Source organism: Rhipicephalus sanguineus, chromosome 10 (assembly GCF_013339695.2).
Source record: "Rhipicephalus sanguineus isolate Rsan-2018 chromosome 10, BIME_Rsan_1.4, whole genome shotgun sequence".
NCBI classification, from domain to species: domain Eukaryota; kingdom Metazoa; phylum Arthropoda; class Arachnida; order Ixodida; family Ixodidae; genus Rhipicephalus; species Rhipicephalus sanguineus.
The window spans coordinates 23278561-23301360 of record NC_051185.1 but is presented as its reverse complement, the minus strand read 5'-3'; the positions used below and the strand labels follow the sequence as shown (position 1 = coordinate 23301360).

At 44.4% G+C, this 22800-nt stretch overlaps 1 protein-coding gene across 1 annotated transcript; it reads right to left on the bottom strand.

Annotated features, from left to right (window-relative positions):
• Positions 1-4185: 4185 nt before the first annotated feature.
• On the bottom strand, positions 4186-21737 carry LOC119407255 (ubiquitin-conjugating enzyme E2 H). The gene is made up of 7 exons (XM_037674137.2): positions 21530-21737; positions 16556-16632; positions 14422-14496; positions 12493-12532; positions 11613-11665; positions 9920-10048; positions 4186-8513 (listed from the first exon to the last, which is right to left on the bottom strand). Exons 1-7 carry the CDS (start codon positions 21580-21582, stop codon positions 8395-8397), a joined length of 546 nt encoding a protein of 181 aa, XP_037530065.1. The 5' UTR covers positions 21583-21737; the 3' UTR covers positions 4186-8394.
• Between the last annotated feature and the right edge of the window lie 1063 nt (positions 21738-22800).

The following is a 22800-nucleotide window of genomic DNA, read 5'->3' as shown; positions in this document are numbered from 1 at the left end:
AAATCTAAGACCTCGTGGTGAGCTGGTGCAGGAAATTTCAGGCAGCGTTGCCACGTGTATCTTCTTGTTGCGCATTTATGTCGCAAGAAGAGTGCTTCAGTGTTCCTCTGTAGCGTCCCTATACAGCGTTTATAGTGTTCCTTTATAGGAACACTAGGTGCCTATGAATAGTTCAGGCAGTCAAGCTCACGTTTGGCATGGGTGCACGAGGAATATATGGACCAGCTTTCAAGTCGCTGCATACCCTTTAAAACATAGCAGAAACCCACCGTGTGAACGACAGGACAAGAATGCGGTATCATAAAAACGACAAGATACATGAAAATACGTAGGAAACATGTACTAAAAGGGTAACTGATAAAATGAAGGTTAATTCAAATAAAGAAGGTTTACAAAGCAATGCAAGTTACGGTAGACAGCCTTTAAAAAAGAATGATGTAAAACTTTGTAAAGAATATATCTGAAGGAAAGCAAGGAAATATGGCACAGAGTGTCTTGCAAATTTTAAACACTACCTTTTGTGCACTGTTGGTATTGGAACATTTCAATTTTATTAATGATAAATGCTGGCTTATGCACAAGGGCCATTGCATACTGTAATAACCACACTAATTTCAGGCATGCAGCATCTACAGAAGCCAAACCAAGTTGACTATTCAAGCCGAGGAAATAATCGTTTAAAAAAATGTCAATGTTTAATCGTTTAATATTTAATGCCACTTTCAAATACATCCCAACATCCATCCTCAAATGTCTTGTGCATAATGTATGTACTCCACGCATTGTATAGATGCTTATCGCGTAGTACACTGGGGCTCCTGTTGATTGCTGTTGCAGTTAATAGCTGGCTATTGACTTCCAAGTGTTGCAAATTTCGCATCCTGACATGCTAGTTTGTCCATGGTGCACTTTGCACATGAGCGCACATCTGTGTAGTGAGAGAGTTTAGAGCTACTTTCTGTAGACTGCCTGCCTTTGCATGCAGGCAGTTTTGTACTGTTGTTTGGCAAGTTTTAGTTGCTCCTAGAGCACATGCAATGTATTTGGGCACTCTCGACGATAATATTTCGCGAACTATGCACATATAAACTTTAGTTTTAACAGCAAAGCTGTTCTAACTCGGCGTAGGTGTCGACCCTGCCACTATCATCATCATAAACGGGTATGTGCCACAGAATTTGGGCGAATCCCACTACTCACGAGCACCGAGAGAGAGAAAGAAAGAAAGGAAGAGAAACAAACAGAGAGACTGAAAGAAAAATAAAGAAAAATTCTTCACAAGGCAGGATTCGAACCCTCGTACCCTCGATCCGAAGGCAAGCGTCCTAACCACTCTGCTATCCAGGCACGCTAGCAGAGCATAGCATAACCTTGTATAGTGTAGTGTAGCAAGGGGGTGGGAAAGGGAAGCGAGTGTGAGGAGAGATGTGATGGTGAGAAGGAGGGGAAAGAGTAAGGCTTAACACAGAAAGAGAGAAAGAAAAGGAGACAGATAACATTAATGAAAGAGAGAAAAGAGTAGAGAGAGAAAAAAAGGAAGAAAGAGGAAGCAAGCATCGAGTCGTCTAGCGACCAGATACCGCACCACCTGGCCAAGCCGCGCATGTGCAGTAGCTAGGCCACACTCGCAGACTGAGACATTGCGCGCAACCTCCGCTCCATATTGCATAGCCTGGCCGCGCCCAATCGTGTTCAGAGAGCCGTGGGACGTCCTAAGAAAGTGCGTACTCCCAAGGAGGAAGCCACACATCTTGAAGCTTGATGGGGAGTATGAGCGACAACAGGCACGTGCTTCACGGTGCCAACGTATTGCGCACGACTTAGGGCAAACTGCCCACATTCTTTTTAAAGTGAAGTTTTCCTTGTTGGCTATCCCAGGTTTTGCGTTACTCCCTCTCGATCTTGCGTAGTAGGACATCGGAAACCATACTACATAGCTCGAATTTTGACCATCAAAGTAGTGCCAAAAATAATACACATCAGTTCATGGGCACATCCAAAGCACAAGATCTCTTAATGGAATGGCACGCATCATTCAACGGGCCATTAGGTGCCAGTCTATTCATGGCCTATTTTTCAGAAACAGTGTTACACGCCTTGTCATTCTTTTCTCCAAAGCATCATACATTGCTCTAGTCCTCATGAAATTGTTTGCAATACTTGTTTACAATTCCAACATGACTGTTGGATCAGCAATTTTTTTCTTCTATTGTGCAACATACATATGTTCAAAGTTAAGCTTTATGGTTTTGTTAAAATTCAGCACTGGGAAGAATGTGAAAACCACCTTTGCAGATATGTGATGTATCCAGGGGGACACAAAGTGAGACAATAATTATTTCTGTCAGATGCCCAATTAACTAAGATTGAATAATTAATTTTTTAATGAGTGCAGCAAGTGGGCATGTTTGTATTGAAAAGTTGGAGGCAGTCTCATTTCTACACAGTTCCACTTGGAAGAATTCTTCTAGCATGTCTGTGCCCCGAAATATCCCACTGCAAAGTTTAATTACGGTTTGCATGCAAGACTGTGAGAATCGGCACAATGTTCCTCCCTGATGCGATGAGCAATCATTGCTTGCTATCAACAGCCAGTAGCAAAAGGGTAACCATTATAATCTTTGCCCATGCCTATAATTTTAAAAAGCAACAATGGTGGAGAGAATACATTCAACTAGTTCAAAATGAGGAACCAACGATGTGTTGCCACAAGATGCACAACTGCTCAGCAAGAACTGCAGCTTCCATCAGAAAATGTGAGCAGTAATACAGGAGGTACAGTACTCACGGACTGAAACGGGACAATTTAGGGCCTCGTAAGGCACATACTTTAGTTTCCACCGTTTTCGGTGTGGGTTATATCGGTGTAATTTCCACTTGGAAGAATTCTAGCATGTCTGTGCCCTGAAATATCCCACTGCAAAGTTTAATTGCGGTTTGCATGCAAGACTGTGAGAATCAGCACAATGTTCCTCCCTGATGCGATGAGCAGTCATTGCTTGCTATCAACAACCAGTAGCAAAAGGGTAACCAATATAATCTTTGCCCATGCCTTCGACCCATTGTCAGATTAAATGTCGCACGCAACTGCCACGGCACATCGGGGAGGAGCTTTGTGCCAGTGCTGTCTTGCATGCGTAATCATGCAAACCACAATTAAACTTTGCACCGCGATATCTCTGGGCACAGACATGCTAGAACTCTTCCAATTGGAACTGTGTGGAAACGAGACTGCCTCCAACATGCCTGCTTGTTGCATTAATTAAAAAGCTCATTATTCAATGTTAGTTGATTGGGTGGCTGACAGCGATAATTATTGTCTCACTTTGTGTCCTCCTGGATAAAAAACTTATCTACAAAGGTGGTTTTCATGTACCTCCCAGTGCTGAATTTTAAGAAAACCACAAAGCTTAATTTTGAACATCCTGTATATGAAAACATAAGCATATACAATGTATGTGTGTATGTCATATGTACGTATACACATACGTAAGAAAACATTCGCCATTTTGGCATACCAGGACAATGTAGGTATGCTTTGCCCATGAATCCAACAACTCAACTGCTGCTGTTGAGACTTGCGAGCCGATTACAATGAAAAAGACAGCAATAGAAGCTGTATAGAGGCTTCTCGTAGTCGTCACCTACAGGGGCGGGCACATGTTTCCCAAATCAAACGTATTGTTGTTCAATTACTGCCCCTCGTCCCCAACAAATTTTGTCTCGACTATAATTTTAAAAAGCAACAATGGTGAAGAGAATACATTCAACTAGTTCAAAATGGGGAACCAACTGCACCAACAGCTGCAAGATGCACAACTGCCCAGCAAGAACTGCAGCTTCCATCAGAAAATGTGAGCAGTAATACAGGAGGTACAGCACTCGCGGATTGAAACTGGACAATTTAGGGCTACGTAAGGCACATACTTTAGTTTCCACAATCTTCAGTTCGGGTTATATCGGCGTAATTTTGACTCGTACGCGTAGATCACAGCCAACGTTATCTTTAGAGACCAGATTCATCGCGACATAATGTGGTTATCTCGAGCAATTGCACATTCCAGTCGTTATACCAAAAACATTGATGTCGCGTTTGAATCTGAGTACTGTACATTGCTCAAACGATAACTGGACAAAATTTGCAGGAAGGTAAGTGTACCCGAGAAGCACACACAAGACATTGCAAAAAAGATGGATATAGCTTTATTTATAAATTCATATAGAACTATGGTGTCTTCGCACTCGCACACACACACACAAAAAAAGGACTATATAGTGATTGAGACAAGCAATGGTTTAAGATGCGTACGTTCACACTGGCAATACTACTCAAGAAGCACGGCCCCTGCCAGACAAAGAAAAATAAAAGCAAACCGTCGCCAAAAAAAAAAAAACCGGTCCGCGAATGGTGTCGTACAACTGCTGCAGGACCGGTCGAAAATCCAACTACTTTTTTTTTCACACGCTGACTGCTGCAAACTGCCGAAGGAAGCCTCAGTAAACGAGACGGCACTGGTGAGGAGAAATAAACAACTGCGGCGGAGGTGACCTTGCTACTCAACACTGCGGCGCTCCAATCCCATGCGCGCACGCGCTTGCAACATGCCGGATGAAGACGAAAAAAAAAAAAATTGCCGCCTTTTGAAGGCACACCTCCCCCGCAAAACTGTGCGTCAGAGAAACTTGTTTACAACCGTCGCCTTCGAGACATCTTCCACTCGCCGTCATGCCGGCGGAAATGTGCGCGCGACTGTGTTAACGAGGTACCACTTTGTGCAATGTGATCAGTCATTTACTAAAGCAGCAATACCCACAGGCATAATGTTTCATAATAGTACACTAGATGGAAATCTGGCGCTAGTGTCTATGGGAGCTGGAACGCACGACGCTTCAGCCAGCATGGGAATGAAGGGTAGTACATGGATTTGCCTAAGCTTCATTCTTTCGGCTCCATGTGGCCTGTAGCTGCTTTGCCGCAATGCAGCGTAAGTTCGGCAGTTCCACTTCACTGCTTTGACCCTTTTAGGTTGACCAATCCAAATCTGTGCACGAGGTTCACAATGAGCCATTCTTTTATCTGAAATAAAAGCCAAACCACAACAACAAACAAAGCCACAAGTGAGCTCGAAGCTGCAGGCATGAACGCTAGGCAAATCCATGTACTTCCCATCATTCCCACGGTGCCTAAATGATTACAGCGCCACATTTCCCTCTGGTAAATATTGTAGGAAACTATGCCCACAGATTCCCACTGCAATATCAAGACAAGTGGAACACATTTTCAATGATGCATAGCTGAGTGTCGGTATGTATGTTTCATATTGTGCAAGTTGTATTATAAAATTTATATAAGTGAATACGATCAATTAAGGTCGACAATTAGGCATATAATTTCAGCAGAGACGAAAACAATCATCATTAGGTGTAACGTAAATGTGTTGATGCCGTGCACCATGAATATGTCGCAATTACGTGTCCTGCATGTAGATTACGCAAGCAAACATTATGATATCATCAACATCAATGTGTGCTACAGGAAGCATCAAGTTTAAAGCTACAATAGGTATTTCAACGCCGGTTCCTGGAGATGGAAGAGAGTCTGCTTGTCTGTCGTTTTCTGCAGCTTATTAGGAGAAAATGTATGTAGAACAGAATGCTTTAAGGTGCAAACACCTACTTTATAGATAGTCTGGTGCCGGCGATATCAGGAAGGAAATTTTGGTAACACAGCCACCACGCACACAATTCCACTGGCTGTTTACGAGATTGCACTGCTTGTGAGACACGCCACACCAGTCGAGCACAAAAACAATATAGTGCCGATACGCGACGATTCCGTTAATATTGATGTCCAACTTTTGCAGTAGTAAGATACGCAAGAAACGACAACAATACGGCACAACTCCCAACAGCTTGCGACAGTTAAAGGAAATTGAAACAAAAAACTGGGGCACGCTCTGCAATCTCTTCCCTGCAAGTGGCCACTCTTAGTGAAGTTATCACAGTTTGGTTTGTTTGACGCTACCGAGCACAAAGAAAAAAAAAATCTTCAATCATTCTTCCCATAGTTCCCCAAAGTGCCCGGTTTTCGCAATGAACCCAGTGCCACACGTCGTGGTAATGAAACAATAACTACAGTGCATGCTGTCTGCTGTGTTTCTTATTGAAGAGCCATTGCATGAGTTGTGTGATGTGTTTCGAAATAAGTTAAAAAAACAAAAATGCTCAAAAAAGCACTTTCTCTCATTCGCAGATGCGCCATTTTTCTATCTGCCCATTAATCACTCGGGCGTGCGTTGTGGAGTAGTGGGATGAGAGACATTCACAAATGGTGAAAAGCGCAATTTCGTTTGGTCGGGCGTTTCAAGAATACACGCACACGTGACCGTTCGGACAGGACGATCGTGACTATGGAGGAGCTTGAATGAATCGTGTTTTTTTTTTCCAAAAACAATCCCCCCCCCCCCCCAACCCCCTTTCCTCAGACAAACGGAGAGCGAGGCGCTAGAAATGCACACTAGAAATCGCGGACAGCAGGGCGCGTTCAACGACGCACCGTGGTTTATCTGACATTCGCGAGTTGCGCGGCAAGACCACGGTTCTAGTCGCCAGCTAAAGGGCTAACCGTTCGAAACAAAAGCCATCCGGAACGCCAGTTTCAGGCAAACCGAGTGAAGCGCTGCATTCTCGGCTAAGCAGATACCAATGTGATGCTAGGTCAAACAATTGCTACATAAAGGCACAAATTACGCATTCAAAATCATCCGCCACAATGATCGCACAATCTATAGACGCACTAAAATGTATTGGAGGCAACGAACTGACACCATAGCTACACAACAGCCTTGGAGAGAGAGCCTGTCGTTCCTCGATTCATTTTGATTATACAACTACCAACGAATACACATTTACTGTGCTGGACTCAAGTGCTGACAATGAAGTTGGCCCATGCTAAACCCTGCGTGACCCAACAGCCAACAATATGCACTCATCGACGATTAAAAAAAAATAATTTACACACCGTGCAAACGAATAAAAACTGGGGCCCCAGCCCACGCAACTAAAAGTATTTAGACAACGGAGAAGAACCTCGCATGATGGCAACATTAACTGTGCAGCAACGAATGAAAAACTGACGAAGAGAAGCACAATCTTACGGAACTCAACGTCAAAGAGGCTCGGCTAGTAGAACTGCCTTGATCCTCAAAGGCAAACCAGTCAATGGATGGTTTGAAGGAAAAGAAAATAAAGGACGAAGCGTCGACGAAAGAAGCAACATTCAAGCGAAAGTGCTCAAAAAGTTGCCATACTCCCGAAGATCAGGTGAAAAATAAAGCCTCCTGCGAAAAAAGAAAGAAAGCTTTTTCCTTCAAGACTTGCTGTAATGCTTCTCTAGCAGAATAGTCCTCGATAAAATATTAGACTGCATGCACAACAGCGAAAGCCACATTATCAAACCGGTTGTTTCGGGGGGGAGGAGCTACTTCCATCTTCCGCATCGCGCTATGTTGAGTGCGACAGGTATCCTGTCGACGCAGCCAAGGAATGCCGCGATGCCAGAGAGTGATGCTGATGAGAAACGCACCACTCTTATTGTTGCATCCGCTTCTACCACGTCACATAATCAGCGCACATCAAAACGAAGATGTCCCCCGGAACCCCTGGTAATGACCAACCGAATCCGTGGCCCCCGCGAGAAACGCGAACCCAGAGAGAAAAAAAAGAGCTAAAAGTGAGCGGTCGAGAAGCGGGACATTCTCTTGCCACGGCTATAGGCATGCAGAGGGGGGCGGCGAGAGTGGGACACAAGCGCATCCACATGAGGCACGCCACACACACACACACGCACGTACATTCCCGGCTTGGCTGGCGCTTTTCTCACCACCCGAAGAAGCAAGTAGAGAGTGAGGGACGCAGGGGAACACCACGACGACACGCACGCGGGGAACACGACAACAAGACGCAACGTTTTTCTTGCATGGGGAGCAGGGAAAGTCCCACCACGTGGTTGCTGTCTTTGCACGTTCCACTGGCAGGAGGCTGGTGATGTCGAAACCAGGCAGAAGATTTCACAGTGCCACGGGGTCGAAGCCGGCGAAACGCACGACGTTTCCGCCGCGCCGTGGCAGCTGGGTGCAAGAAGACAATGGTGGTTGCGGAAGTGAAAATTCGGCTGCGGAGGATGTGTGGTGGCCAGGAAACGGGGGGTGGCGCTCGGGAAAGTGAGAAGATGGCGCTCCGATGGCAGAGGCAGGTGAAGAAGGGAAAAAAGGCGATGGCCGCTCTCGCGTCTTGTCTCGTTCATTTTTCCCCGGCCTCCGCGCTTTTCTCTGTTATGTGTGAGTGGTGTGTGTGTGTCCGTGAATTTTGTCGGGCAGACTGGTGCACGAAGTATTACAGCTCCATGTCTTTGGTCTCGTCGTCCGAGAAATCACTCATGGAGCTCTCGCTGCTTGACGACTCGTTGTCCTGCTCCCGCAGCGCCTCCTCCGTGGCAAACCTCTTGACGTACTCTGCGCGAGCAAATGGGACAATCGCGTCAGCCCGACATGGCTGCAAAGTGGTGAGGGACCATCGCTGCACTTGGCAACCTGTCACCTGAACTAAACTCAGCACCTTGAAAAGTAAAGGTGCATTCACACCTGCAACTAACACCGGTTGCGCAACCACGTAAGTCACAAAGCGACCGCTTTGGCTCAGTCACTCGCTGCTCGATTTTTCAGTTGTGCAACTTCAGTCGCAAACCTCTGAACCAATTAGATGCGCAGGAACAGGACGCCAGCTTATTTTACGGGCAATGGCAAAGCGAGCGGACGTGAATTCTGTGTGACAATGAGTATATAGGTAGCACGCAGGTGTGAACACTGGTTGTGTCGAGTCGTGTTTTGATCGCCAGTCGCAAACGGTCACGGACCGGTGCTAGCCGCAGGTGTTAATGAGCCTTGACACTCATGAAGACTGAAAACCAAAGACTGCCGATACATTCAGGGGAACAGTTTCTGACATAAATACTAGACTACATGAGAAACACTGTTCTGGTTGTGAAACATCAGTATAACCACTTTCATGCGCAAAAAGCATACACAGGGGTTGACGCCGTCAATAACACCCATGACGGCCGCTGGCCGATGCTTCTGTAAAACAGTATCTTGTCAGAACTAGAGATCTAGCTTTATCTTGTAATACGATGATTGTTCACATTACAGACATTTCTCTTACGCTGTTTGAACATGAAAATTTTCTAAACAAACTTGCGAACATAGTAACATTCCACAGCCCCTTGGTTTACTTCCGAAGAATGTTTCATCCTATTCGTACCTAATGTAATACCACTTCAGTTCATGAGAATAGAATATAGATAGTATTGGCACTGTTAAAGTTTTGCATCGCTTACTAGAATATTTTCAGAGGTAAGCCAAAATCAATTATGGCCTGAGGCTGTGTACCGAAAAGGTAATGCATTTAAGACAATGTCACCTGCGTGCTCAATTTAAAAACAACTACAGTTATCTCCAGTTAGCATTGAGTATTGAAAACTTTGGGACAACAAGTTTGCAACCCTGCCACATTACAATGACTAGTAACATCATTTGATATGACAAGGTTTCATAACTCGCACCAAACAGCTAAACCTAACGTCTGAACTACACGTACCTTACTCCACTTTTGCATTACTGTTCTTGAGCGTCACACTCGTAAATGTTCCAGCACACCTAGTCTCTGACAAACAGTCATTTTTATTGAAATTTCTTCTAAAAAACGACTTCTAAAATTTCCTAATATTGATTGATTTGCCACTATACTACCAATTTCACACGACAAGACTCGTCACAAGTCATTGCGTGGGAAAAGTGACAAGGTAAAGGAACGTCTGACCGGTCCACTTTTTTTTTAGAGCTATAAGAAGCACACTATTTACCTTGAACTTTTTTCTTGTACTCCTCTGGTTTGTGCAGGTACATCGCTGCTGCATCACCATTCAGAGGGTCAATGGGGTTGGGGTAGGTCAACAGCTGCGGCAGGAACGACTCGAAGATGTTGGACAGATCTGCGCACGACAAAGACGGTTCGAAGTAGTAGTTGAGTTAGGCTAGGTATGAAAACATTGATCACGAGTGCTGAGATTATTCCTTTGGGCAGTGTTTGTGCGAGGCAGCCGCAACATACTTTAGAGGGCCTGGACTTTCACACCAGGCGCAAACCTATTTTAAGAGCGCAGTTGTTTAAGCTCGGAGAAGCCCTGTTAGTCGCGAACAGAAATTATCGTCATCATAAACCGGCACCAGCTCTCGTCCTCTTCTTTACCTGCTTCACTCCCAGAACATGTGCGCTGATTTGTCCGGTGTGGGATGCAATAACTCTGATGGGCAAGAAAACGAGTACAGAAGAAAAGAAAGAAAGAAAGAGAAATTCTTGGCAAAAAGAATTTCTCGGTGAGGCAGAATTCGAACCCGCGTACCCATGATCCAAAGGGGAACATTGTAACCACTCGGCTATCCAGGCATACTAGCAGAACAAGTATTTATGGGAACCATATGATTGTGATGCTATGGGCGAGAGAAAAGAGAAAATGAGAGAAAGAAGTAGAAATAGAGCGAAAGAAACAGATAGAAAGAGACAGAAAGAAAAAGCATAGCATAGTCATGTATAGTGTATTATAGCAAATGGGTGGGAAAGGGAAGTGAGGGTGAGGGAAAGGAGGAGGGGAGAGAGTAAAGCATAGCATACTCTTGTGTAGTATAGTATAGCAAGGAAGGCTACCAGCTCCGCTGTTTGTTCAGTCTTCGCACCACTAGTGCGCAACTGCCCCAATTTTTTTGTAATTCTTTTTATTGCGATGCACTAAAACCTCAATATAATGAACACGGATATAACGAAATATCGGTTATAACGAAGTAATTGAAGAATAGGCTTGCAAGAGATACTGTGTTAGGAATATACGTTTATAACGAATTTTCGGATATAACAAATTTATTTTCGTGTGAGATGCAACTTCGTTATAATGAGGTTTGAGTGTAGCAATTATATGGACACTCTCGGCGGGTCTTTGCCGTCAGCGTGTCGTTCCATATATGTATAGATATGTATAAGTAGATTAAGCCCACAAAAAAATAAACTGGCCTGAAAACTTTCCTGAAGCGCGTGACCGGGGGATCCGAACCTGCAACCCCTCGCTCCACAGCGCAATGCGTTAAGTGCCTCAGTCAAGAAGGCATACATCCTCCAGCATACCAACGGACAGCCTGTGCTCGCGCACTTATCTCTTGAGGAGGGTTCAACAGATGGCTCCTAGCTTCGCAGGCGTTGTGCTTTCATCGCAAAGTTTTCAGTGAAGCCACAGACTGCATGAAGGTCCTTTGCTCGCTGCAGCAGCCACATTCGCAAAGGAATGAGCTGCTAGCCTTTCTTCGACCTTGCAGTGAAACTGTGACTCAAGTATACGTGATTAGTTACATTACAATGAAAACTCTTTCTCTTTTTTTTTGTCTTTACACCTCTAAACTTGAGGACGTCTGCTCGAATTTGAGAAATTATGGTATTTCCAAACTCAACACAGCTTGTTGTGCGGTATTAGTGGGAGTTAAAAATGTCCATTCTTGATGATCACTCACCATAAAGCGCCGTCCATGCTTGGTTGATGACGTCCAAGCACACAGTGCCAGACCTAGAGGCAGGAAAAATAAAAGATGTAAGCAACACTGATCACAATCTTACATCTATCGTACGGTCAACAACTGTTTTTTTTTCCAATGCCTGATTGAGACGTGTCCCACAATTTGGATGGCCTTGTGGCATTGCCACCTATCTCGCAGAACCGATTCATAAGGACATCCCCTGATTGAGACGTGTCCCACAATTTGGATGGCCTTGTGGCATTGCCACCTATCTCGCAGAACCGATTCATAAGGACATCCCGCAATCCTTCGCAGTCTACCTTTCAGACTGTATACAATAATTATGGGCCTTAAACGGCCACCACTGTTTCGCAGCCACATGTCAGCCTACTCATGTGCAGAGATGCGAAGGCTCAGAAAATGATGGAAACGAAGAAGAGGGACGCGCAATGCGCCAATAACCACTCAGGATAGAGAAAGCATTACATAAAGAGTGTCACATGTGCAACCAAAACAGAATGAAATCCCATGAAATATTTTTATTATCTACCTAAGTTTCGCCAATTTAGCTTTTCCAACACACACGAGGTTCTGCCAAACACTTAACCTTAACATAAGCAGCTGTAAAGTTAAGAACAAACATGCATGTAGATCATCCTAAAAGGTGCACTAACTTCTGCACAAGCACAACCTTTCAAGTGTTGAAGGAAGGCATGCCAGGAAGGAAGGCATGCCAAGAAGGCATGCCACAACCAGATGCACTTAGTACCAGCGGCACAAGATGATAAGTCTCTCCCATGAGCAAACTATAGCCTGCACAATTTCATCGACTGCGAACAGACATCATTTTGAGAAACTCAAAAGTGAAGACACTCACACTTCATCGATGTTTGGGTGGTAAATCTTGTTCATGAACCCTGGCGAGAGAAGAAGACAGCATTGAAACAACAAATAAGAGTCCCCATCACTGGCCCATTAAAGAACACACACAAGAACACAGAAGAATAAGGAACCGACGACACGAGCGCTGACTATCAACTGAAATTTTTATTCACCACACACATACACGTGTGTGCGCTGTGTTAAGATGAAGATTTACCAACTTGCCCAAATAGCTGCCTTACCCATTAAAGAAACCACAAGACGTGTGCCTTGTACTCCCAAGTTTTTTTGTTTTTTTTTGCAGAATAACATCAGTAAAGCCAACAAGATCCCTCAAGGAGCAGTAAGAGTGTCTACAGCAGATCAACAAATCATATGGATGTCGATCTGTCAAAACATTAGCCAACACAGCTCAATTTTTCACAACTGCAAGCATGTTCAGGGCTAAAGAAGTTGTGTAAACTGGCAGCTTTAGATGTAATAATAATTATTTAATGTGTTGCCATGCATCTTTGGTGAATGCTGGCCACGCAAACCCAGTATTAAATTCTATTGATGTAATGCATTCAAGCAATCGTCATGGTAAACAATTTCTTTGTCTTCGTACACTGACTTTGTGCTCTCACACTGCAAGCATTTATTCAAATGACAATGTGCACTCCTGCGGTCACCAATTTGATACGGCTGCAGTGACGCTGTCGTGACCACGTTCTAAGGAAACCTATTCCCCATCTACAGCCTACCAGAGGTGGCTGGCACGAAATGCAAAGAAATTTACTGGGAGTGCCAACCGAGTAATGGGAATCAACTTCGCGCACCGGAGTCCTTTTACGGAGCATCCAACCTCTGTTAAGTTCACTTAAAGGGGCCCTGCAACACTTTTCCAAGTAACCAACAATTGAACTCACTATCAGAGTTTATTGCTTCACGAATTGACTGCCGCAACAATTTTTAGAATCCGTCAAGTACGAGTGGAGTTACAGGGATTTGTTGCACACTCTAAGCACCTTCTCTCTCCTTTCATCCCAGCAAGTGCACTGAAAGCTAGACAAGGGGGAAAGAAGCTATGTCCGTATGTCAGTGCACGTCATGACCTTGAGCACTTCTCTTTTGTTTTGCTTTGAACGTGTGACTCACTTTCAAGAGTGATCCCGAGCGTGCTGGAATAGTAAAGCGCGGCGCGTGCACATCGCGACGGCCGTTGTAACTATGGAGCTCACGATGCTCAAATAAGCCAATGGCCATTTCTATGTCCTTTTGGGTATATGACATTTGCCTAGAGAAGAGCGTGCTATTTCTAGCTGGCTTTTAAATGTAATTGTAAATTCCATGCCGCGCGCTGCAATATAATGTTTGGCTCACATGTTCGCAGAAGCCTCGACTACCAATCGGCACATGTTTCTGACCACGCTCAAAAAGTGTTGCGGGCCCCTTTAAAAAAACACCGAGTGGTGTAAAGAAACATAGTGGGGAAAGAACAGAACCTAACCACAAAGTAAAGCAAAAATAACATGCACAGCCAACGAAGGAACACCAAATGAAAAATTCATGCTCAACCTGTAGTGGTTCCCACGATGGTTGAATAATGGCAACAGATTTTTCTCTCTTAAAATTAAGTGAGAGGCTAGACGTAACAATACTTAAGAATATGGTGAAGTGTTGCAAGCTCTGTTCAGGAAAACCCAGCACAATGACCGGACCGTCATATCTGCCACACCATTTTTTTCTTTCATTCCTATTCCAGTAAGTTCTGCAAAAATCTACAAGGTAAACGGAGTTTCACATAAGAAAAGTATTGCCATCGCATCCTGCTGTAATGGGAATGCTACAAGGACACGCTGAGTATCCCTTCTGCTGTAAGCAATGGCACTGGATGATCAAGGTAAAGAACATCACATAGCAAGAAGAATAATGCCAAGCTCACCTATTGATGGAGACTTAAAAGGGTACTTCTCGGGCAAGTCGACTCGGACTTTCCAGACGCCTCCCTCGTAAGGTGCTGCAAAGACGGGGCACAAATGGTATAAAGGGGATCAGCATACGCTCTTCGAAGTAAGCAAATTCACAAACCATCTGAATTTTTTGAAAAATCAAAGTTGGAGCCAGCCCTGATTCTTGACTTAGGTGTTTGGTAGTGGCACTTGCATGTCGGCATTCGTGTGCCTGGGTATATTCCTTGGGTTACACTTGTGTCTCGTCATGCTGCCAAAGCATATCTCGGATGCCACGCAGAAAGAAGTGCATGGTTGATATCTGCTACGCCAGGTGTCGCAACGATCCCATCTGCTCACAAAACCGTCTGCTCTTTCAATCAACTCAATTAATTTTCATTAATTATCCAGACAATTAATAGACCCTTATCATAAGTAAACTTAGGCTCGAATATCACATGCATCCAATAAACTTTTAACCTCAACTAGAGCCATCGACTTTGTACCATATTTATTTTTTAGAAGACTTTCTGAATATTAAAAAAAAAAATGGAAGTAAGTGCTTGACCAAAAGTGCTTGAAAGAGAGACAAGAATGTCACTCGATGCTAGTGCCCCTGAGAAACATGGCAGATGCAGCGGCTCCAATTCCCTTAACTCGATTACCATGAACCGCAGTTATGCAAAGGTCCTGGCTCAAGCACTCAATATTCCTGTTTTCTCTATTTGTGTTGGCACACTGCATTCATAGCGAGGGCCATGCATAGAGCTTATATTTTTTAATATGCGAGAGCACAGCCTAACGTATATGCACTAGATCCTCAATATAACTAAAGCACACCAACCTCTTAATGAAATCGCACATTGCATTCAATGAATTCTTCGGTTTATCCATTCGGTATGTACCATCAAATGTGTGCTTAATTTAGGCCAATTCCTCTGAAATGGGATTGTGCTACCTGTGCCAAAAAGATGCACGGAATCCTTTAATGAACCCAGATACGTGTTTCGTCGCCTTTATTACCACTTCATATGCATCACTCAACGCCTTCGTGACATCTCTGCATAGGCATCCTACACTATCTGCGCGTCTCGTTTATCATTTGCACATCGGCATAGCTTGTGAGTGGTGTGGCACGCAAAACATTTTAAAAATTTATAGAAAAGTTTTGACCTCTGTGGCGGATAAACATACAACATTCCATGACATTATGCGATGCATGGGATGAAATGCTACTTATACGCATTGTGTTTAGATGTGTAGCACTTCACTAACTGAGTCTCCAAAGCTCGGTTTCCCATGAGATTCCAGCGATGAGAGTTGAACCTGTGTATATTTTTTCACAGTAATCTCTGACCCTCCAACCATGCATTGTAAATGCAGTATCGATCCACAGTCAGCCAGGGGTGTACATGACATTAACTAGATTACAACAGTAAATGACAGTCGAATGCATGCATGGAGTGGTGGTTAGAGTGATCAGCCTAATGTCACAGTAGCACCAACTTGATTCGCCACACTGCTGCACAATTGTTAAAGAGTTTTAATAAAAATCATTTGCAATTGTGAGCTGATTGAGAGATTTGGCCCAGTGAATAGCTCTTGGCTGTTAGCAGAAAGGCATTGTGTCATGAGCCCTCCCTCTCTGGTCATTTTATTCCATACTTTTCAATTTAATTGAATGAGCAGCAATGTACACAAAAGGTAGTCACAACACTAAGATAATAAAGTCTAACTTCATGAAACTTGACCGGAGCAGGTGAGATGCTGAGAATGGGCTTTTCAGCCATCTAACATCAAGTCAATTGATGTGACTACAGCAATGTTCCGGTGCTTTCTGCGACTTTTCAAGGTTTGGCTGTTAATCGGAACATGGGCAGATCCAGTTATTGTTGAATTAACAGAAGTGGAATATGTGTTAAGGAAGCGCATTATGTTGCACGTTCGAACTGTTTCATGTAGATTTTAAATGTGAAAAATAAGCACATTACATACAACCAACAGCCTCGTTACAAGTACACCAATGAACAGAACACGAAACTGCGATTGCTGGCAGCTTTGCATCGCTCGCAGGAGAACTCTGAACACTACAAATGAAAGAAGTCTCAGTATGTGCATTCAACTCACTTGCTTTTGGGCCATAGAACTTGACGCAAAATTCATTCAGGCCTCCGAGAATGGTGACTTCGTGCTTGCTTTCAATGCTGGCTTTTAGGTCAAGGAACTGTGCCTGTACTGCACTTATATTGCTAGCCATTGAAAGCACCAAAAGAGAAAACACACAAGCTGCTAATGCGCTCTAAAAACGGTTGCACAGTTTTTTTTGTGTGTGCACACCCTTTTAGGGTGTGTGTTAATGTACACTCTTTCAGGTGTATGTTAGTGTACACCCTTTGGGATGTCCACAAAAATACACCCCCAAAGAATATTTTTGTGTACACCCCAAAAGGGTGTACATGAAAATATACTGTTTGAGGTGTACTTATTGACATACAGCAGTAATCATTTATTCCGCATGGCTTTTCTCCCTTTAGCACCATGCACCTGATACTTCCCAGTTGCAAACGGCATGACAAAGCATTCTTGAAAGGAAAATAGCAAGTGCAATGTTTTCGAGGAAGGGAGCACCAAGAAGTCAGATGATTGCTGTTATGCGACAAAAAAAAAAAAAAAAAAAAATGCCTCAAACAGTGCAATCATTTTTCAGAGAGTTTCTAGAAACATTCACAACTATAAAAGCACACCTTGAAAAGCAGCCTTCATTTATTAAGCTAAGTAAAGTAACAGTTCGATACAATGAGCATATATAAAACGAAGTATATCTGTTACCAATATAAGCGAGTAACAAATATTTGATAAAATGAAGGTGTTCTGTGACATAAAGTTCAATCGTACTCTCGATATGAAAACTAAAGAGCTTCACGTACTAGACATGTATAAATAGCTTCACACTTTCACGACTGTTAATAATCTGAACTTGACAGCTCGTTGGTGCAGCTGCATGAACACTTGCAATCATATGACATGTGTTTAGCTGTTTCGTTGGGGGCCTTCTTCGCTCGCATTTTAAGGACTGTGCACAGTCACTAAGGTGTCAGCACACTCATTGAAGAGCAAGCATTTCAATATGGTAGCTCTTGCATATCATGTAGCAATAACATTGTTATTGCTACCTGAAAATTTGCATAAGGGCAAATGTAACCTTTCTAAAGGTTCAAACGTGTATGAGTCACGGCGCCGTCAATTCTACTTCACTATTCATCAGTGAGACCAGACAGTTCATTTCATCCAATGCGATCGCCAAGCTACAGGTGCGGTGAAACACCATGTGCCTCCGACCCGGCATTTACTTTGAATGTGAAAGCGTGCAGCGGTGAAAATGCCAAGCAGCCAAACAGTCAAACTGAAAAACAAAGATCCAGCACAGTGGAGTGCCCACAGATGTGGAAACAAAGAATGGTTAGGTGGAATAGCTGGTACTGCACTTTAAGTACGAAACTCAAAGCACAGGATAGAGGTTTTTGTCTATCCTGTGCTTTAGGTTCTACACTAAGAAAGCAAAGAGAGCACGCCCCGCAAAGCCGGACCATGAACGTTCCGATGTACCGGAAACAGCTCCAACGTTAGTCAATCGCGAAGTGTTCTCTTGCTGAGTATGCATTTCCAATATGCTACAGACAAGTGTTAACTGATGGGTAGATTACACCTTCCGCGTAGCATGGTTTCATGAAAGTGAAGTTTTCCGTTGATGTCCTGTATGGGGGGGGGGTGGCAGAGAGCTGGAGAAAAGCAACGCTTTTGCCTGAATCTGTCTCAGGCACTTGGCATAAAAAACGCGAACATCCTGCACTAGATTAGGCTGCCTTTCAAGAGTTTTGACAGTGCAATAAACAGCTGTTCAGCACTGGCATCCTTTTCTCAGTGCATCATGTGAAAGCAACGCTGCTTTCACAAACCTTGCACAGACTTGCACACGGTGCAGAAAATCTAATCTATGAAGCGTTTACACACATTCAGAACAATAGTGCAATTCACAACTACAGAAAGTGGTCTCTGGTATGTTGGTGAGGTGGGAACAGGCCACTTGCTAAGCAGAAGAAAAAAATTATGGCAAAAGAGTTAACGTAGCTGAAAGGCTTTCTTACATTAAGTGGCATACAGAATTTTGAAGATTAAAAGGTAAAGATAAAATTATTCAGTGGTATTTGCAATAGAAGTCATGTTCTATGGTGCAGCATGCGCCTGCAAATGTGGTTATTTACCCGACACGCATATATAAGAGTTCACAGATACAGGATTACAATATCTGCAGGACTGCACACAGATTAAAGCAGTGGAAAGTAAAGGACACCTACTGGGCACACAAGATGATGCAGACTGATGTGTTAAATGTTCAGCTCTTATGGAATGCCAGTGCTTTAGAAATAGAAGCTGCCAACGTACATATATGATACTTTGGAAATAGGCTAGGAGCTTGGCATGGAAGGTTTCACATGCTGGATCTTAATTGGAACGAGCTCCCAGATGATATCGTTGGCATTAGTGGTTCTGTTGCGCTTATATGCTTCATACTAACCACCAAGCACCATCATAAGTACCGCTATGTAAGAGACCGTGTATACCATGGTTATTGTAAACCAACTACCACTCTACAGACGCTAACCACCCATGACTGCGTGCAGTATTGCCTAGACAAATTTTTACCTATAATCACATCACTCATTTCAAAGAGACTTCATTGCTGCACAATCAGAATTGCAAAACGAATACAGTGGCTATTTATTCTGCAATAAACCCTTCTTAAACTCTTATCCTGTGCATATGTTCCATGAGTGTGTACGTGTTTTAAAGTCCTCTATAAGTCGCCCCTCAGAGGCTTGCGTTGAAGCTAGTTCGAATAGCGTAATTTCAGTTAAAATACAATGCTGCAAAGTTTAAAAGAAAGAATTTGTAACAAGCACAGACCAACATCCCTGCATGTGGTAGTTTTCAACTTTGCAGTGCTGTACTGCATCTACAAGTTATAAGACCGAGGAATTTTGTAAATTATAAATAATAATGGTAGTTTGGCAGCCCGGAGCCAGGCTAAACTAGCTGGACAAGGAGAGGAGCCAGAACACGTGCCTACGAAACCGTATAGGTAGGTGGCCATGCTCATTGCGGAAGAGGCGCCACGACGCAAAACACGAAGGCGCTCGCAATCTTGGTGCACAGCCAGCTGTGAGCGACACTTCTACGGGTTTTTTTTTTCTGTTTTACGTGTCTTATCGCCGAAGGGATTTACAAGACCCGCTGTACGCCTACGCTCTCGTCCGGGCAGCTAGCAGCCGCCGCACGATTATTATTATTTTTTTTTTGTCATTTCCCTACGGACAAGGACGTTAGGAACAAACAAAAGATAGCTCGAAACGAACATGACTCAATCGCTTTTGAGCACGTGAGCAAAAAAAAAAAGTAAAGTTGGCTATCGAGCGCAGTTTCTTTCGTCGCGATGTCCACATAGCGAGATTCCAAGAAAACGCCAGGAAATTCGTTGCATTCGGGTCGGAAATCTTTCTGATTTACTTAAAAGCTGGTCTTACGAAACAAGCCGAATTGGCTAGGAAAAGACTGAGTTTCCTTTTTTTTTTTTTTTTGTCACGAGATTTAAACCACAGGACACTGGATTATGGAGCAAAAAAAGACAATTAAATCCGAGTACGAAAAGCGAAACCTACTATGCCAACGCGTAGCCAACGTAACAGTGTACCAACGTTGCGCACAGGATCAGGTACTGGGTTCGTCTCAGGACTGATGGTTAATTAACAGCACATTACCGATAACCGGGAGAAGCAAAACCTAAGCCAACGAGTAACCAACGTTGCGCGCAGGATCACATAACTGGGTTCGCCTCAGGGCAGGTGGTAATTAACAGCACATTACCGATAACCTGCGAGATAGTGGTTAAAGCGAGCTTTAGTGTGTGCGAATATACGGAAATGTATCCGCAAATGCGCTGCACTATGGAACGGACAGGCATCAGAACGTGACGCAATTAAAGTACGCGTGAGAGCTAAAAAGAACAGCTGCTTCAATGAAGTACGCGTCCGTCCGGATGTCATGACCAAGGTAAAAAAAAGTGCCTCGGTAACCCGGCCTCTGGAACAGCAAAGAAATGAAAGAGCGGGGAGTCGCAAGCAACGCGGAAGGCTAAGCAACCTACAAGTAGTGAAGAAGAGCATCGTTTAAGAAAAGGAGGTCAGAAACGCGCTTGCAACGGTGTGCGCTTAGTCGCGCAGCAGCTGATCGGTAGGGGCAGCAAAAGATCGAAGCCTTGTTGTTTGTTTGCTGTTTGCTTTCAAAGCTGCACGAATGCCTCGTCACATCTTCCCTCCTCTGTTCGTCACGACGTAACGCGAAACGTCGACTAAATGAGAGAGTCGACGCGTCCAGATGTTGCCGTTTTAGACAGTCGTAAAAAAACCAGTCGTCGAGTAGCCTTGCCCCCCTCTGAGGAAGTCCGCGAACAAAACACGCACACACAACCGCAAAACACCCGTACGAACAAGGGCCGAACGAGCGCCTAGAAACAAGGCCCTGCGTGAAAAACGTCGAAAGGGTTGCTCAAATCACCTGGAGGTCACGGGCTAATTTTTTTTTTGGTAGTTGGATCTCTTCAAAACCGCGTTCAACACACGCATCATTTCATGCGTGCTACAGCGAAAAGTTGTGAGGGAATTTCGGGTAGCAACAAACAAAGGGACCGATCACGCCAGCGGGCCCTCAAACCTGATTAGAGCCAGCTGAGGAGAGAACATGCCTAGCGAAGCAGCAATACGGTGGGTCGCAAGACTTACCTAAGGGCATGTAGCGAAGGTGCAGTCACCATCCCAGGCATCGCTGTTCCTGCGCGCAGCGTCGATTCCCTAAACAAGTCGCGCACTAGGATCCCAAATACACGCACATTTGGGCCTCTTCCGTGCCCCTACCCAAACACCGTGATCAGCAAAGCGACCAAGCAAAGCGAAGCAACGCTTCAGGGTGTGTGAAGTGCGCTGGTGGGGGCTATATTTTCTCCCGTTCGTCGTTTCACGGAGGTTCAGATAGCGATGAAAAGGATACAGTTTAATGACGTCGGTATCCATACGCCTCTTCCCAGCGCTTGGAGAAGACATCGTCTTGTCTTACCTCACGGCCAGGAAGCTGCGTAAGAAAAACCGCTCCTGCGGACTTCGCGCGGTTACCTCAGAGAGCTGCTCAATGCTTCGGCTCACAATGGCGAACTGCTGGTCTGGACTGCTCTGCTGCAACACCACACGTGACGTAGGCGTCACGTGCCCCGTCCTTTTTCTTTGGGATTGGGGGAGAGATGGCTAAACACGAAGAAGGGCTTGGCGGAACACTCTGACGCATGTGACGTGCCCGATTTATCTGCTCCCCGCAACGGAATTTTTCGAGGAGCTGCCAACCCGTCGACGGCTGCGTCGATTTCTAGTAGAAACGCTGCGTTAAAACGACAAAACGACGACGAGGTTATGCGAGGAGGCTGTGGGAGGAGGAGCGAAGCCCCGCCCATCGCCTCGCCCAGTGTTGCCCGTAGCTTCCCGATCAGCTGGCGCATGTAAACAAACACCTCACGTCATTTCTTTGTTCGCGTACGCGCTGCGGTTTCTCTTTAACTATTTCGCTCGCGTTTCTTTACGTGGTGCGCACGAGTTTTGGCGGGATCTCGCGTTATCCTCTCACCGCTGGCAGGCGTTTAGAAGAGCCTCAGAACGAAGCAAATGCGCAACGTACCGCTATCCGAAACCAACGCATATCGACTGCCAGCCAGATGCTAAACGCACAGCAAATGGCGGGTAGGGTTTCGTCGCCGATATCGAGTGGCTTCCCCGAGTTTTGGTCTTTAAGTCGTGAGCTGGATCAGAGGTCACACTCGTAAGCTTGTGGAATGGCGCTTCAGGTCCCGTATGTATCTGTGTTATTACAGGCATGACATTTCTGAAATCAGCTTTGCCGATTGCTCGGAACTCCCGTGTACCGCCGTTTTGCGAAATTCACTTAACTGCTTTCGACCTTGAGATGTGAGCGGGCGCGAATCTCAAAAAAAAAAAAAAAAGATTTTTTTTTCAACATTCATGCTGTTCAAATTGGTTACTTAATTAAAATGGCAGATTATTAACGGAATCGTCGCAGAATAAAAGCTCACGATTCTGAATAATGTTGAAAACCATATTTACCCATGGCCACCCGTGAACTGTGGAAATTAGTGCGGCTTGGTAGAAACATAACATTTATAAAAGACTGAATAACACTATATCACATCCTTAGATTCTATTTTGGTATTTCGAAGCGCATCTTTGGAAACCAATACGCATCAACTGCAGGATCAG

Coding starts and splice junctions, on each gene's coding strand:
- LOC119407255 (XM_037674137.2), bottom strand. CDS start 21,582: ATGTCTTCTCCAAGCGCTGGGAAGAGGCGTATGGATACCGACGTCATT. Junction 16,633..21,529: donor GATACCGACGTCATTAAACT/GTATCCTTTTCA, acceptor CCTAAAAGCCAG/CATTGAAAGCAAGCACGAAG. Junction 11,666..12,492: donor CACCCAAACATCGATGAAGT/GTGAGTGTCTTC, acceptor TCCTGCCTCTAG/GTCTGGCACTGTGTGCTTGG.